The sequence below is a fragment of the Trichoderma atroviride genome, chromosome 2 (assembly GCF_020647795.1).
Source record: "Trichoderma atroviride chromosome 2, complete sequence".
Taxonomy (NCBI): domain Eukaryota; kingdom Fungi; phylum Ascomycota; class Sordariomycetes; order Hypocreales; family Hypocreaceae; genus Trichoderma; species Trichoderma atroviride.
Genome location: NC_089401.1, coordinates 2,384,265 through 2,396,461, shown reverse-complemented (window position 1 = coordinate 2,396,461; position 12,197 = coordinate 2,384,265). Strand labels below are relative to the sequence as shown.

Below are 12,197 nucleotides of genomic sequence, written 5' to 3'. Positions count from 1 at the left end.
CTTTGAACAATTAGCGGAGAATCAAAGAGATCGAGATAGAGGAGTCTGATGAGTAACATGCTGCACAGCTACCGCTGAATATGTACGTGTAAATCGGATGAAGCCATTCGTGTGTAACGCGGGCGTATCGATGATGGAACGAGTTTGTTTGTGTTTCAGGCCTCGAAAAAGAGGGCGCCATGGGGTGCTTTTGGCGCTAACGGCCGGCCTGTCTTAGTGGATTGCGGCGGCTGCACTGCCACAGCTTTGCTCCGGCCGGCGCGCCTCTTTTTGGACGGAAACCCATGTTGACAGCCAGCAGGTTATCGGGGTTACTAATGGGGACTGGGAGCTGTAATGGTTGGGAGGATTACGTGCGCCGTGTCTGTTGTCTGTCCATTGCGGCCTGTTGGAAATATTCCAGAGTTGGAGGAGTTATTCCTGAGGAGATGAAACAGAGCAGAGGAAATATAGAAGAAGGAAAGAGAAGAAAAAAAAAAACAGGAGGGGGACACTTACATTAAGAAGAAACAGGTTTCAGTTCCACTCGAATGTTACAGCGTGCGCTGCTGAATGGCGGGCTGGCTACTCTACCCGAACACCTTGACTCTTGTACCTCGTACCGGGCCTCAGCAGTGATTTGGCGAGGCCATCCCGCGCCGCAACCGCTCTGGAGCAGCTCCTGTAGGCGCTACTTCACCTAAAAGCTCCCGCCGCTGCTCAATACGGCGCCAACACTGCCACTCTTCCCACTCCACCCTAGCTTCTGGCCCAGCTCCCAGGCCATCGTCTGCGCCAGCCAACATCTTCCAGACTTTTTTTTCTTTCCTCTTGCACTTTTTGTCACATTGAACCCTTCACCAGCTCTTCGTTTCTAACCTACAGTCCCTCGTTTTCTCTTTAAATCTTTTGCGCCCGCCCTCTGTACGCTCGTTGACACACTTTTGGCTGATCCGCTAAAGATGCGCGACCTCTGAATGCAAGCCTGCAGAGTTGGCCCCCCTGGCTGTCGATGCCCACGATGCGTCGACCCAGTCGCTGTAGTTGCGACAACAACCACAGCAGCCACCACCGGCATGATCCTCGAATATCTCCCATGGCCTCGACCGAGGGCCAGCCTCGCCCAGCCTCGCCGCCACAGGCCGTGATGGACTCCCATTCAGCCTCAGAGCTGGACTCTTCCCAGGCTTATGCGTCGATGGAGGGGTGCACCAGCAACAGCGCCCAAGAGGGATGCGTCATCCGAGCGCGAACGAGATGGTGCCACCCCAGCCGCATCCTCGCATTGACCGCGAGATCATCGTTGCTCGCCCTGGTTCTGCTCGTCCTCGCCGTCGCAACGCCCGCCGCTGCCGTTCTGCTCGAGTTCGACAACTGCCTCCCCGACTCGTACGTTTTGAACAAGCCGCCTCTGCTGCAGTGGGTGCCGCTCTACCTCGATGCCGTCTTCGACACAAAGTCGCCAAACAACAACCTTCGGGTCATTGCCTGGGGAAACGTGACGGGCTCGCAGAATGTTGGCGCGCTTCCTCCCCCGGGCGATCCGTATTGGAAGGACGCCAATGAGACGAATGGCAAAATCGACGAGACGCCCTACGAGGATACACTTGCGACGACGCTGGTCAAGAGAGTCAATGTCTTGACGTACGAGCCTTATAATGACCGCTCCAACTTTTGCGCAGATAGTCTTGTCAACGGAACATGTCCTTTGGCGCCTGTGTTTGACTATACTAATAGGTAAGTCATCTGTTACCCAAATGTTTTTATTCGCATCCTTATGTCTCTTCTCTTCTCCATAATCTGACGCTCTATGAATGACGTGTGTTTTCACCATGTTATTATACTGTGCCAACGAGCTAACGTAAATCTTGCTGTCCAGCTCTCTTCCATACGTGCTTCCCTCGGTCAATCTGAGCCATGACTTCCTCTCTTCTTACGCTTTCAGCTCCTTCTCTCTCACCTTTCTCCTCATCAATGGCGACAAGGCAGCCACCAATATCGGCTGTGTTTCCGCCACCATTACCCCTGACTTGGGCAGCATCTCCTGGGTGCTCAAATTCATGCCACTTATAGTGTTGATATTTGCTGGCCTCGCAGTCCCATTCGCTGGAATATGGAGCCCTTGGGGCACCACCAACATCTTCCACTGGACATCCAACTATGGACGGGACGCTGATTTACTAAGGCTCGTGACCCCTGGATTCGGCGACTGTCTGCAGTATATTCAATTCATCATTCTTACTGGCTCGCTCACTCTTTCTTACCCTGGCTTCTTCCAGCCTGTCGTGAGCCAAGTTGGATGGTCTACCCTCATGTTCAATGAGAGCTTTTTTGGCAATACCAAGCAATGGCAGAATGTGGTGGATGGAGTATACGTGACTAAACCAGGCACAACATACGGGCTACAGAAGACGGCACAGCTCATCGGCATGTCTGAGGCGGAGGATATATGGCCTGGCATGATGGTATGGCTCCTCGTCATCATCGCTGCCGTTATTGTGCTCATCCAGGTTGGCTTTGCTATCCAATGGGTCTTCCGAAAAGTGAAGAAGACCACAGAAGAAGATCTGCAGGCAAAAAACCTCCCCTTTGTCATTGGCAACGTGGTGCGCATTGTCTTCAATTACATGCTGACTCCTATTGTGGCATTGTCATGCTTCCAGTTTGTCGTCTCCGGCCAGTCGCCGGGCTACACCGTTGGCTTGGCTGCGCTGACCCTGGCACTGGTGATTGGCTTTGCATCCTATCTTCTCTATCTGGTCATCATTACGCGCCCGAAGTCGGTCCTGTTTGATGATTTACCCACCGTCCTGCGATATGGACCCTTGTACAATACATATGCAGACGAGGTTGCTGCATTTGCCCTTATCCCCATTCTGATCAACATCATCAGGGGCGTTGCTATTGGCGCTGTTCAGCCCAGTGGTGTTGCCCAGGTTGTGCTCCTGGCTATTTGCGAGGTCATTCAGATCCTCATGATCTATGCATTTCGGCCCTATCAGAGAGCCACCTCGATGAATATCTACCACAGCCTTTTTGCGCTCCTGCGATTGATCATCATCATGCTCATGGTTACTTTTGTACCCAGCTTGGGTGTAACGGAAGGGCCAAGGGGCTGGATTGGCTACGTAATCTTGTTCCTCCATGCTTGCGTGCTTGCGCTTGGCTTCTTCCTCGGAGCTATACAGACCATCATCGAAGTCGCCGCAAGAATGCTCGGTGCCGGCGGAGATGATTTGTCTGGATTGACTCGCGGCGGCCTCTCCAAGATCTTTGGCATGAGGCAGCTCTCCAGGAGAGTGAACCATCGTCACGGACCATCCCGAGCTAGTCAGCTGTCTACGGCGGCCATGCTGGATGCTGATGACAGCGGCAAATCTGGCTATGCAATGCCAAGTGGTAGAGTCCGAAGCGGCTCCGTGGCCAGCCTTAGCGGAGTCATTACGCACCATAGACATCGGAGCAGCTCTGCTCTCGATAGTATGTACTCGGCACTGCCCCGCAACATCGATACTGCCAGTTCGTACGTACCAACAACGCCGGGTGAGGCCAGCACCTTTTCATTTCTTGCATCACCTTCTGCTGCCCGCCAGGGGCCGCCAGGCATTGCCTTGGAATCTACTGATCCCTATTACCGCCCCCCACGGAGGCGCCGTGAGATGACTGGTGATTCTGGACAAACCGAAGACCAGCGCGACTCGCTCATCATTGAACCTGTCCCTCTGCCTGGAGGAACAATTGAACCCCCTGACGCGTCCGCGGAAATCTTGCGAGGAGGCACTCCAGGACCTAGCAATCTGGCTATAAGCTTCCCGGCAAACAGACCTGACTACGCGACCCGTGAGGTTGACTTTTATTACGGTGTCCGCGGCCCTGCGCTTAACTCTGAAGGACCAGGCAGGAAGCTTACAACTGGTCCGGCAGATCCTACTGGGCCCGTTGCGACAGCGTCCGGATGGGTTCGCAGGCTGATATTTGGCGGCAAGACCAAGGAGAAGGGCAAAGGATTCGAGGTCGTCAGAAGTGCCAGAATGCCGCCAAACATGGTTCGGAATGGAGGCTTCGGCGATGAGACGCCGCCTGAAGGTATTCCTGTCGCCATGGGTGTCATTCGAAATGGACCCATCGACTCCGATGATGATGATGAGCCTCGAGTTCATCGGCCCAAGCGTCGCGAAGGCGAGCTGCTAACTGATAATGGTGATCCGCAGTCAGACTCCGACGCGGACGATGATGAGCCAGACAGCATCATCACAGATAGACTTCCTAGGGGACGAATATCTCAATCAGCCACAGCTTTGCAATCAAAAAGAGCTGAAGTTTCTGACGACGATGGCGATAGCAACGGTGTCAGCTCAGAAGACCTATCTGACGTTGAGCTCGGCGTGCCTGATATCCCACGAAAGAGTTCCAAGAGACAGTCGGCCTTACTGGACGAAACCATTCAGATTACGCCTGTTGTCATGGTAGAGTCCGAAGTCAGTCCACCTGGAAGCCGGGGATCTGATCGCACCCAGCAAACCGTGCCTAGTATACACAATGGTGGCAATGGTGGCGTATCGTTGCTGCCGCGTCTCCCATTTGAGCGGAGAGGTTCCGATCGACGGTCAGACCACCAGCGGCCATCCTCAAAATCGTCGCTCGACTTTCCAGATATGAGAAGCATAGACTTTGCAACTCAGGAGGATGATCCTGCCGGCTTTGGAACTGTTTCGCAACACAGCATTAACAGGATCGATCCTCGGCATGAAGATGATGGGCATCTGAGCACTGCTGCGTCTCTTGTAGAAGACGCGCATTCCGGAAAGGATGCTTAGATTGCAACCGATCGATGTTTACCCACACTACAACTGACGCCATAAACCAAAAGAAAAAGAAGAAGAAGATAAAAGATTGATCTAACTCGCTTGCAAAGCCATCAACGACAACGAGCAGCGATATGTTCCTTTTTTAGCAAGCTTCGGCGCATATGGTGGCTTCTGCTTTCTGTTTATCTTTACTCTCTTTGATTATTTAATTTTTCCTTGTTTACTCTCCTTTTTCTGTATAGAGTCGTACAGACGTTGTGCCCCCCCAGCGAGATACACGAAGCGTCATGGGAGGTTGGTTATTTCCTTTTTTTTGTTCTTTGGTCATCGGTCAAAAGGTTGATACAGAAAAAATTTCAGGATTCTGATCATGGGGGGTTTTGCGGTAGCAGGCGTTTTTTTTTTTTTTTTTTTCCTTCTTTGTTTTTATAACTCGGTACATTTCGAGCGGGAGGTTTTCTTTTGTCTTTTGTCCAAGGCTAGGACAATGAAGCATACTAAGCTTCTAGAGCGGACATGCCCTATGTGTGTATAAGAAAGATTATGAGTTGTGTTTTTTTTTTCTTGTTGAGAGGCCGTTTTCTTCCAATGGCCTGAGGAGAGGATGGGATGAATATTGGGCATGTAATTAATAGTAAGCCCTGATGCAATGGATGCAATAGCCATAATCTATGTGTTTTTGATCTACTTGTGACGTGAATGGACGTAGACGTATCATTGACGAGAGAAGATTAAATATAAATAATGAATTGGCAGGAATAAATGAATAAATACATGTGGTAGTATTCCACCAATCTGCTGGTAATCTCCAAAAGCACTGGTTTAGGTATACAGAAGGGCAGGAGGGAACCACTATGGTGGTTTATTTATCACCCAACTCTCTATTTCTTTTACTCTATTCAACGACATTCAGAACATTTCTTGCAGTAATAGCACACAGTTTACAAAGCCACCCACCTCCCCCCTTATTTGACGCTCACAAAACCAAGTCCCGTTCTGGCCTTCCGAACAGCCCGCTTCAATGCTTGTTCTTCCACATCAGTCCACTTGACGCTCAGCTCGTCCCATTTCTTGCCGGGCGTGTTGTACTCTTTGCGCCACTTGGCATGCATCTGCTGCAGCTGGGCCATCTTCCGCGGGTCGCCGGAGCCGCTGTAGATGATGAAGCCTGTGCATGGTGGGAGGGCAGCGTGGATGCGGACAAGGCGTTCAGTAAGCTGGGTGAGGGCATGTCCCAAAGGAGAGGACGCGCCAGATGCGGCCGTGGTGCCGATGGCGTCAGTGTCCGTGTCCATCTCGACGTCTGCGTCTGCTCCAGGGGGGTCCGCCATCGCTGCTGGAGTTATCAACGCGGTTTTTATTCCACCACCCTTGCAGAGCTTCCAACTCTCGCATCCGGCCCCAGACAAAGTCAACCCCGCCACCCCTGATCACGGCTCCGTCTTCATCGCCGAGGACTGCTCGGATAATGTTTGTCGTTACTTCTTCGTCGGACTTGCAACCGAGCTGATATGTGGCTCCTGCCCCGGGACCTTTGCTTGGGTTACCCCAATCGACAGCGGCGCTCGTCTTGCCAACTTCAATACCACCAATGGCGGCGTCACCACCCTGAGCTTTATAAGCTGTACCAGCGCGTGCCAGCCTGCGGAAGAGGTTCTCTCCTTGGGCATCCGATGCGCCCCAAAGCTTGCCCTTTTCGCATTTCTGCTTGGCGAGATCAAGGCAGGTCTTGGCGTCTTCAATGCTGTTATGGCCCAGGACATCGCTCTTTTGGATTTCTTTGGAGAGGTATTTCTGGGCGAGCCACTTGAGCGAGGACTTTAATGGAGGGCCGCGCGGGTGGGGGTATATGATGGAAGTATCGACGATGAAGGGATGAGCAATTCGAAGGGCCTTGGTGTCTGATTCCAACGAGTGGCCTAGGAGAATGGTGCGGGGATGCAAGATGTCAAGCAGTTTCTCCTGTATGTCCCGAAGGGTAGTTGTAACAGGTGCCAACATCTCCTCTGTGATGCCAGAAAACCGCGTAACATAGTCGGTGATGGGCTTGTCAGGTTTGACAAGCTCGTCCAGCACAACGTCGCCATCCCAGTTGACAAGACTGATGCGGGTCAAGGAGAACTCGCTCTCGCCCGTCATGCACATTTCACAATCCAGCGCCAGGATATCCCTGCCGGCGGTAATGCTGCCTTGTTCGATTTCTGCCTCGGGGACATCGCCGTCCTCGAGTTTGTCTACCTTTGTGACAACGTATCCTTCTGGGGCAACGAAATTGTCTCGCTGCTCTCCTTCTGGGAGAAGAGCTGGGTGGATGACGAAGCCATTGTCTGCCATTTCTTCAGTAGTGGCTAGAAACTCTGTGATGCGTGTCCGCTCATTCTTCCACCCATTTGGCTCTTTAGCAGGCTTCACACCACCTTTCTGTGATGTCTTCTCCTTTGGGGCTGGTGCCGTGAGGAAAGCGGCCATTGGAGAGTGCATCTTTCCGTGCTTGTCATCGCCAGGCGTCTTGACAGGCCAGAGATGGGGGAACATGTCCGCAAATGCTTTCAGAGGCTCCGGCAGCTTATCCTTGTCGAGGCTTCGGGGATAATAATCATCAGGGGAAGTGGCAATATAGTCGTTTGCATCTCCATCTCTGGCCGCTTCCACACCCGCATCTCTAAGGCTGTTGAATGTGGCGTAGTTGACGCCCTCCTTGAAGAGCGCCTCCTCCAAGCCGGGTATCATGATGGCAACAATCTTCCTGAACTGGGGTCTATGAGTGACGCCAATCCATTGGGGGCCAGCGCCGTCTGCAAAGATGTAGGTGACGAGATCGCGCAGACTGCTAAGATTAAGCATGGACTGCAGACGAGCCTTGGGTGAGAACGTCAGAGCTGGGTATCCTCCCTTGCCGGGGCGAGGCACCTTCTTCGCCTTCTTATTCGGCCTTGTGACGGTTTGCCACTCGCCTTTGTCATCCGCCTGCTCCTCTGCATCGTGGGGGCTGGACCTCTTAAGACTGCTGCTTTCACTGTGGTTCAGAGAGGCCGTTTCGGCGGCAGTGTCATCGTTATTGACGGCGTCGGCCATGTTGGGGGCCTGTATATAGGTTGATAATCGATTTCCTCAACTAGTGAAATACCCAAGAAAGGCCAGATAGTAATCTGAACTGGCTTTTTCCGGCAGTTGAGAGGACGAAGAAGAAGAAATAGTTGAGAAGGGTCCTCAGCTCATACTAGGATGGAGAGGTCGACAGAGATACAAGTCCAGAAGAATATACCAATTTATTCGTAGAACTGAAATTCAAGGCGTAAGAGATGTAGTGACCGCTCAACGTCAGAAGAACGAGAAAGCAGCAGCAAAAATACCAAATCAATGATGATGATGCTTTTTGAAGTCTGCGTAACCAACCTTAGCGGCTGAACTTTTGGCAGGGGTTTCAAAATGCAGCCTTCCAGTCCTTATCTTATCGCAACTTATTAGTGGACAGGACTCTTGTTTTAGGCCAATCACAAGCGACCAATGGTGCTAAAGATCAACATTCTCACTGTAGCCTCGCGGCTCCTTAACGCGACTCATCAGCAAGTGCCCAATCTGTCTCATCTTGCAATTGAGGCGCGACAATTATCATTCTTAAACCAACCGTTTTATTTTCCTAGTTTTCGTATTGAGCTACCTCCATTCTCTGTATAAATAGACTCAGAACCAATGCGCCGCGTCTCGTAAAAACCTCGCCGTCTCCTACAGTTTTTCATCTCATCCGAGATCTCACAAGGCCAGATAATTATGGACCTGGTTGCCGTTAGATGTGCCAAATGCGATTCCAAATTGGGCAATCTCACCAATTTATGGACACAGATAGGCAAAAAATACATAACACCAGTGGCACACGCTGAGGAAAAGGCCGATGCGGACAAGATCTCGGCAACGGGCGCTGTTCGGATTGGCGATGCAGACACTCTAGTTGAGGGCTGGTATGAACATTATTCACTATATTCGTATAACATAAAACCCTCTTGTAGGCTACGATTGCTAATCAACGATTGTCCGGCATAGTGAGCTCCGAGATGCTGAATGTTCAACATGCCATACAAACATTGGACAAAAGTGCATAACAAGCCCTCCGAATCATATCTTTGCCAAGTGAGTGTCATCTGGCCATAATTTTTTTTTCATTCAATATGATGCTAAACGTAGAATAGTGGGCAAATCATATATCGTATCACATCCATAAATCTTAAAATAGCCAAAGACCTCAGGCGTAAGGCTGAACCCAAGATACAACGCACTCTCCAGCTTAGAGGCCAGTCAGCTGCGGCTCAAGCGAAGCTCTCCACTGCGAGCGGCAAGGCAGCTCCTCAAAATGAAGCAACTCCCAGTCGAGACAGATTCGACATCATGCAGATTCAAGCAGACTTGGAAGTTCAGCAGGATGAGATTCAGCGGATTGGCGTTGCTGGATTTCAAGTCATGTCCAATTTTGACAATACTGTTGCGCGCCTTGAAAAACAGATGCGGCAACTCAGCGAGTCCATTGCAAGCGTTCGCAGAGAAGGAGAAGGGCAGCAGGCAGACATTAAGTCTCTCAAGACCCAGATGAGCGACGCCAAAAGGAGTGGCCAGAATGATGACGGCGTTGTTGCTCGCTTGGACCAGCAGCTTCAGACTACGGACAGAGTGGTGACAGAACTTCGGCAAATGATCCAAAAATCCAAATCAGAGACCACTGGCCTCCGTGGTGAGCTGAAAGCCGCACAAAAGGAAATAACAGACGTGAAAAAGGCAAACGCCCGTCTCAAGCAAGAAGTCGACGAGGCGAAAGAGGTAGCACAGGAAGGCATAGCTACGTCCAAGCTATATGCGTCTGAAGTAGCATCTTTAAGGAGAGAGATTGCACAACTGCAGTCTGATTTTGCACAAGAGAGCGACCATCATCACTCGTCGGCGGGTGAAGATCCCTCAATCTCATCCCATCAGCTGGACATCCTCGCTAGCAACATATCCAAGATTGGAAATCGAGCAAGCCAAGTAGAATCCCTGCAGATGGAGTTTGACCTCTTTAGAACTCGGATACAGCGGCTAGAAACTCGAATGGCAAACGGTACGCCTAACCCTGGCAGAAAGGATGTTCGGGAATACGGCTCCGTAACTGAGCAGGGCAGCCAGCCTCATTATGGAACGGCCTCGCGACAGAAGCGATCAACGATGAGTAGAGATGATAGCCACATTATGAACACTACGTCTGCGAAGAGAGTGGCACTCTCGTCTGATTACCCAAGCCTTGCCAATGCTAGCTATATTAGCAATGGAGAACAGCAGCAATCCTCGCCTGGGGCTATGGCATTGGTAGAAACTCCTGTCCAGCGGCGAACTACAGCCACAGCAAACAAAAGTACTGTAAGACGAGGAAGATGGGGCGCCAAGACATGAAAAGGAGTATATTGTTGTGGATTATCTATTAGACTTGTTCTCTCTCATGTGAGAGAGATATTTGTGTTGATATCGTTGTCAGCCCCTTGACTCTCTTTGGATTTACAGCTTGGGGCAAGGCTAGGCTAAAACTCGATTTAAGCAGCGGCAGCCCCAAAGTCTCGCTCCAAGACCTCTTTTCCAAGGCTAGCCAAGGCATCTACTGGCTTCACAACAGCAAACTCAAAGAAAGCCTGGGACTTTTCGCTGTTGGGATCTCGCCGCCATTCATTAATTAGAGACGCTTCCTGCTCCCTGCCGGCTAATTTCTCAATATCATCCAAAAGCGCCCGCGCTTTGACGGCAAGATCCATCTTAGCGCCATACTTGTCTGGCAAACCTTTTAGGATCGTGATGAGCAGCATTTGGCATAGCGAGACTTGATCGATTTCTCGCAGGGTTTGCTCGATTTTCTGCTCCAGCACTGCTGTTCTTGAGACTGGTGTATTTGACTTCTCCAAGAAAGCCGTTGTTGCAGCGGTATGCGTGAGGAAATTTGCCATGGTGAAAAGGCCAGACAGTCGAATTGGATGGAAAGGCGAGGTATACTGGTACGGATCGCAAGCCGTGGCAATGAGGCACGCTACCGGCAGAGCGAGAGCAAAACTTTCTTCCTCGCCGTATAGCATGGATATCCTAAAAAGGATGTCTGGTAGTGGCATGACGGCCCAGAGCTGCTCATCAACCAGACCCTTGTGCTTTCTATACTCGCTCTTGAGGAGTTTACGACGCTCTGATGGCGACTCGATGTCTCCTAAAGCATTAACAATGGAGTCAGCTGACTCGCCATATTGATTGATCATGGACTGTTTGCTGTAGTTGCTGGTTGCAGGATGGTGGCGGAATCTTGAGACATCTGGTACGAGACTCTGGCTGTTGAGATTGACGGTGGGGGAGACGGCTGCGACTTGGTAGACATTGAGATTATCTCGACAACGAAGGCATTGGCAAACAAACTTGTAGTGAGCCAGTGCTTCTTTTCGTTTGGGTAAAGGATCCGTATAAACTGTGCAATGCGCATTCACATAATGGTTAGCTTATACCTAGTAGTTGAAAGAGAAAGAAGAGACATTGACATGGGTAGAGCATCTTCCGTACAGGTATATGCCAACTCCATCTCATCCCCGGCGCGAATGGGATTCTCGGCAATGAGGAGAGCGTTCCGTCCGATAAACTGGACTGCAGCATTGGGAATGCAGGAGTGGTTTGCCATGGCCAGCGTGGGCTCGAGAAACAAGCCAATAACACCCAAATCGGAGTCAAATCTCTGAAACGAATTGTTTTGAATCTAGCAATAAATGGAAAATGAAAAGTCAGCAGATATTCTTCTCCCTTTTAATCATTTGCCATTCATCACTTTACCTTGCACAGCATCTCAGCTGCTTTCCGAATGTCCTCCTCTGCTGTGCCCTTGCCAGAAAACGCACAAGCCGCCATGGCCATGATTTCGATATCCTTCCACTCATCGCCTTCTGCCGCCTTCTTCTCCAAGACATGGCCCTCTAGGCCTTCCAATCCATCTCCAATCTCTTTCCGCAGCACAGCCTGGATCAGCGCCCTTGTCGGCGTCGGCAGCCGCCTCCTCCGATCTTCATCTTTGATGCCCTGCCGCAACACCTTGCACTCCCGCGAATGGACTGCTTTCCAGGCCGCCGCTTGGCATGTCGCGTCGCAGTACGAGGCCGCGTGGCAGCGCGAACAGGCACGAGGGTTTCCCGGACGGAGACAGTATGAGCAGACAATGTTGAGATACGAGACGGTGGGGAGGAGGAGAAGAGGAGTGAAGGGAAGTATGACTTGGCCGGGAGAGAAGGATTGGGTTGCGTAGAGGCCGCGGCCTTTGGTGGGATGTGGCCGTATTTGGAGAGGCGAAGATGGAGAGGGAGAAGAAGACATTTTGTTTCTGAATTCTTCTCTTTGATTTTTTATGGCAGTTACAGGAATCTTGAGATGTTT

At 51.1% G+C, this 12,197-nt stretch overlaps 4 protein-coding genes across 4 annotated transcripts; 2 read left to right on the top strand and 2 right to left on the bottom strand.

The window, feature by feature from the left end:
- Positions 1 to 745: 745 nt before the first annotated feature.
- TrAtP1_003578 (uncharacterized protein) lies at positions 746 to 5,201 on the top strand. The gene is made up of 2 exons (XM_014088014.2): positions 746 to 1,716; positions 1,859 to 5,201. The coding sequence occupies exons 1-2, from the start codon at positions 992 to 994 to the stop codon at positions 4,794 to 4,796; spliced, it is 3,663 nt and encodes a 1,220-aa protein (XP_013943489.2). The 5' UTR covers positions 746 to 991; the 3' UTR covers positions 4,797 to 5,201.
- Positions 5,202 to 5,520: 319 nt separating this feature from the next.
- TrAtP1_003577 (uncharacterized protein) lies at positions 5,521 to 8,173 on the bottom strand. The gene has a single exon (XM_014088013.2). It carries the CDS (start codon positions 7,860 to 7,862, stop codon positions 6,066 to 6,068), a length of 1,797 nt encoding a protein of 598 aa, XP_013943488.2. The 5' UTR covers positions 7,863 to 8,173; the 3' UTR covers positions 5,521 to 6,065.
- A 385-nt stretch (positions 8,174 to 8,558) lies between these two features.
- TrAtP1_003576 (uncharacterized protein) lies at positions 8,559 to 10,202 on the top strand (the record flags this gene model as incomplete). Its single annotated transcript, XM_014088012.2, has 3 exons — positions 8,559 to 8,746; positions 8,829 to 8,915; positions 8,975 to 10,202. 3 exons carry the CDS (start codon positions 8,559 to 8,561, stop codon positions 10,200 to 10,202), a joined length of 1,503 nt encoding a protein of 500 aa, XP_013943487.2.
- A 137-nt stretch (positions 10,203 to 10,339) lies between these two features.
- Positions 10,340 to 12,137, bottom strand: TrAtP1_003575 (uncharacterized protein; the record flags this gene model as incomplete). The annotated part of the gene is made up of 3 exons (XM_014088011.1): positions 10,340 to 11,247; positions 11,340 to 11,529; positions 11,604 to 12,137. 3 exons carry the CDS (start codon positions 12,135 to 12,137, stop codon positions 10,340 to 10,342), a joined length of 1,632 nt encoding a protein of 543 aa, XP_013943486.1.
- Between the last annotated feature and the right edge of the window lie 60 nt (positions 12,138 to 12,197).

Excerpts from the sequence above, each read along its gene's own strand:
- TrAtP1_003578 (XM_014088014.2), top strand. The coding sequence starts at position 992 with ATGCCCACGATGCGTCGACCCAGTCGCTGTAGTTGCGACAACAACCAC. Across the intron at positions 1,717-1,858 it reads GTGTTTGACTATACTAATAG|CTCTCTTCCATACGTGCTTC; the intron begins GTAAGTCATCTG and ends CTTGCTGTCCAG.
- TrAtP1_003577 (XM_014088013.2), bottom strand. The coding sequence starts at position 7,862 with ATGGCCGACGCCGTCAATAACGATGACACTGCCGCCGAAACGGCCTCT.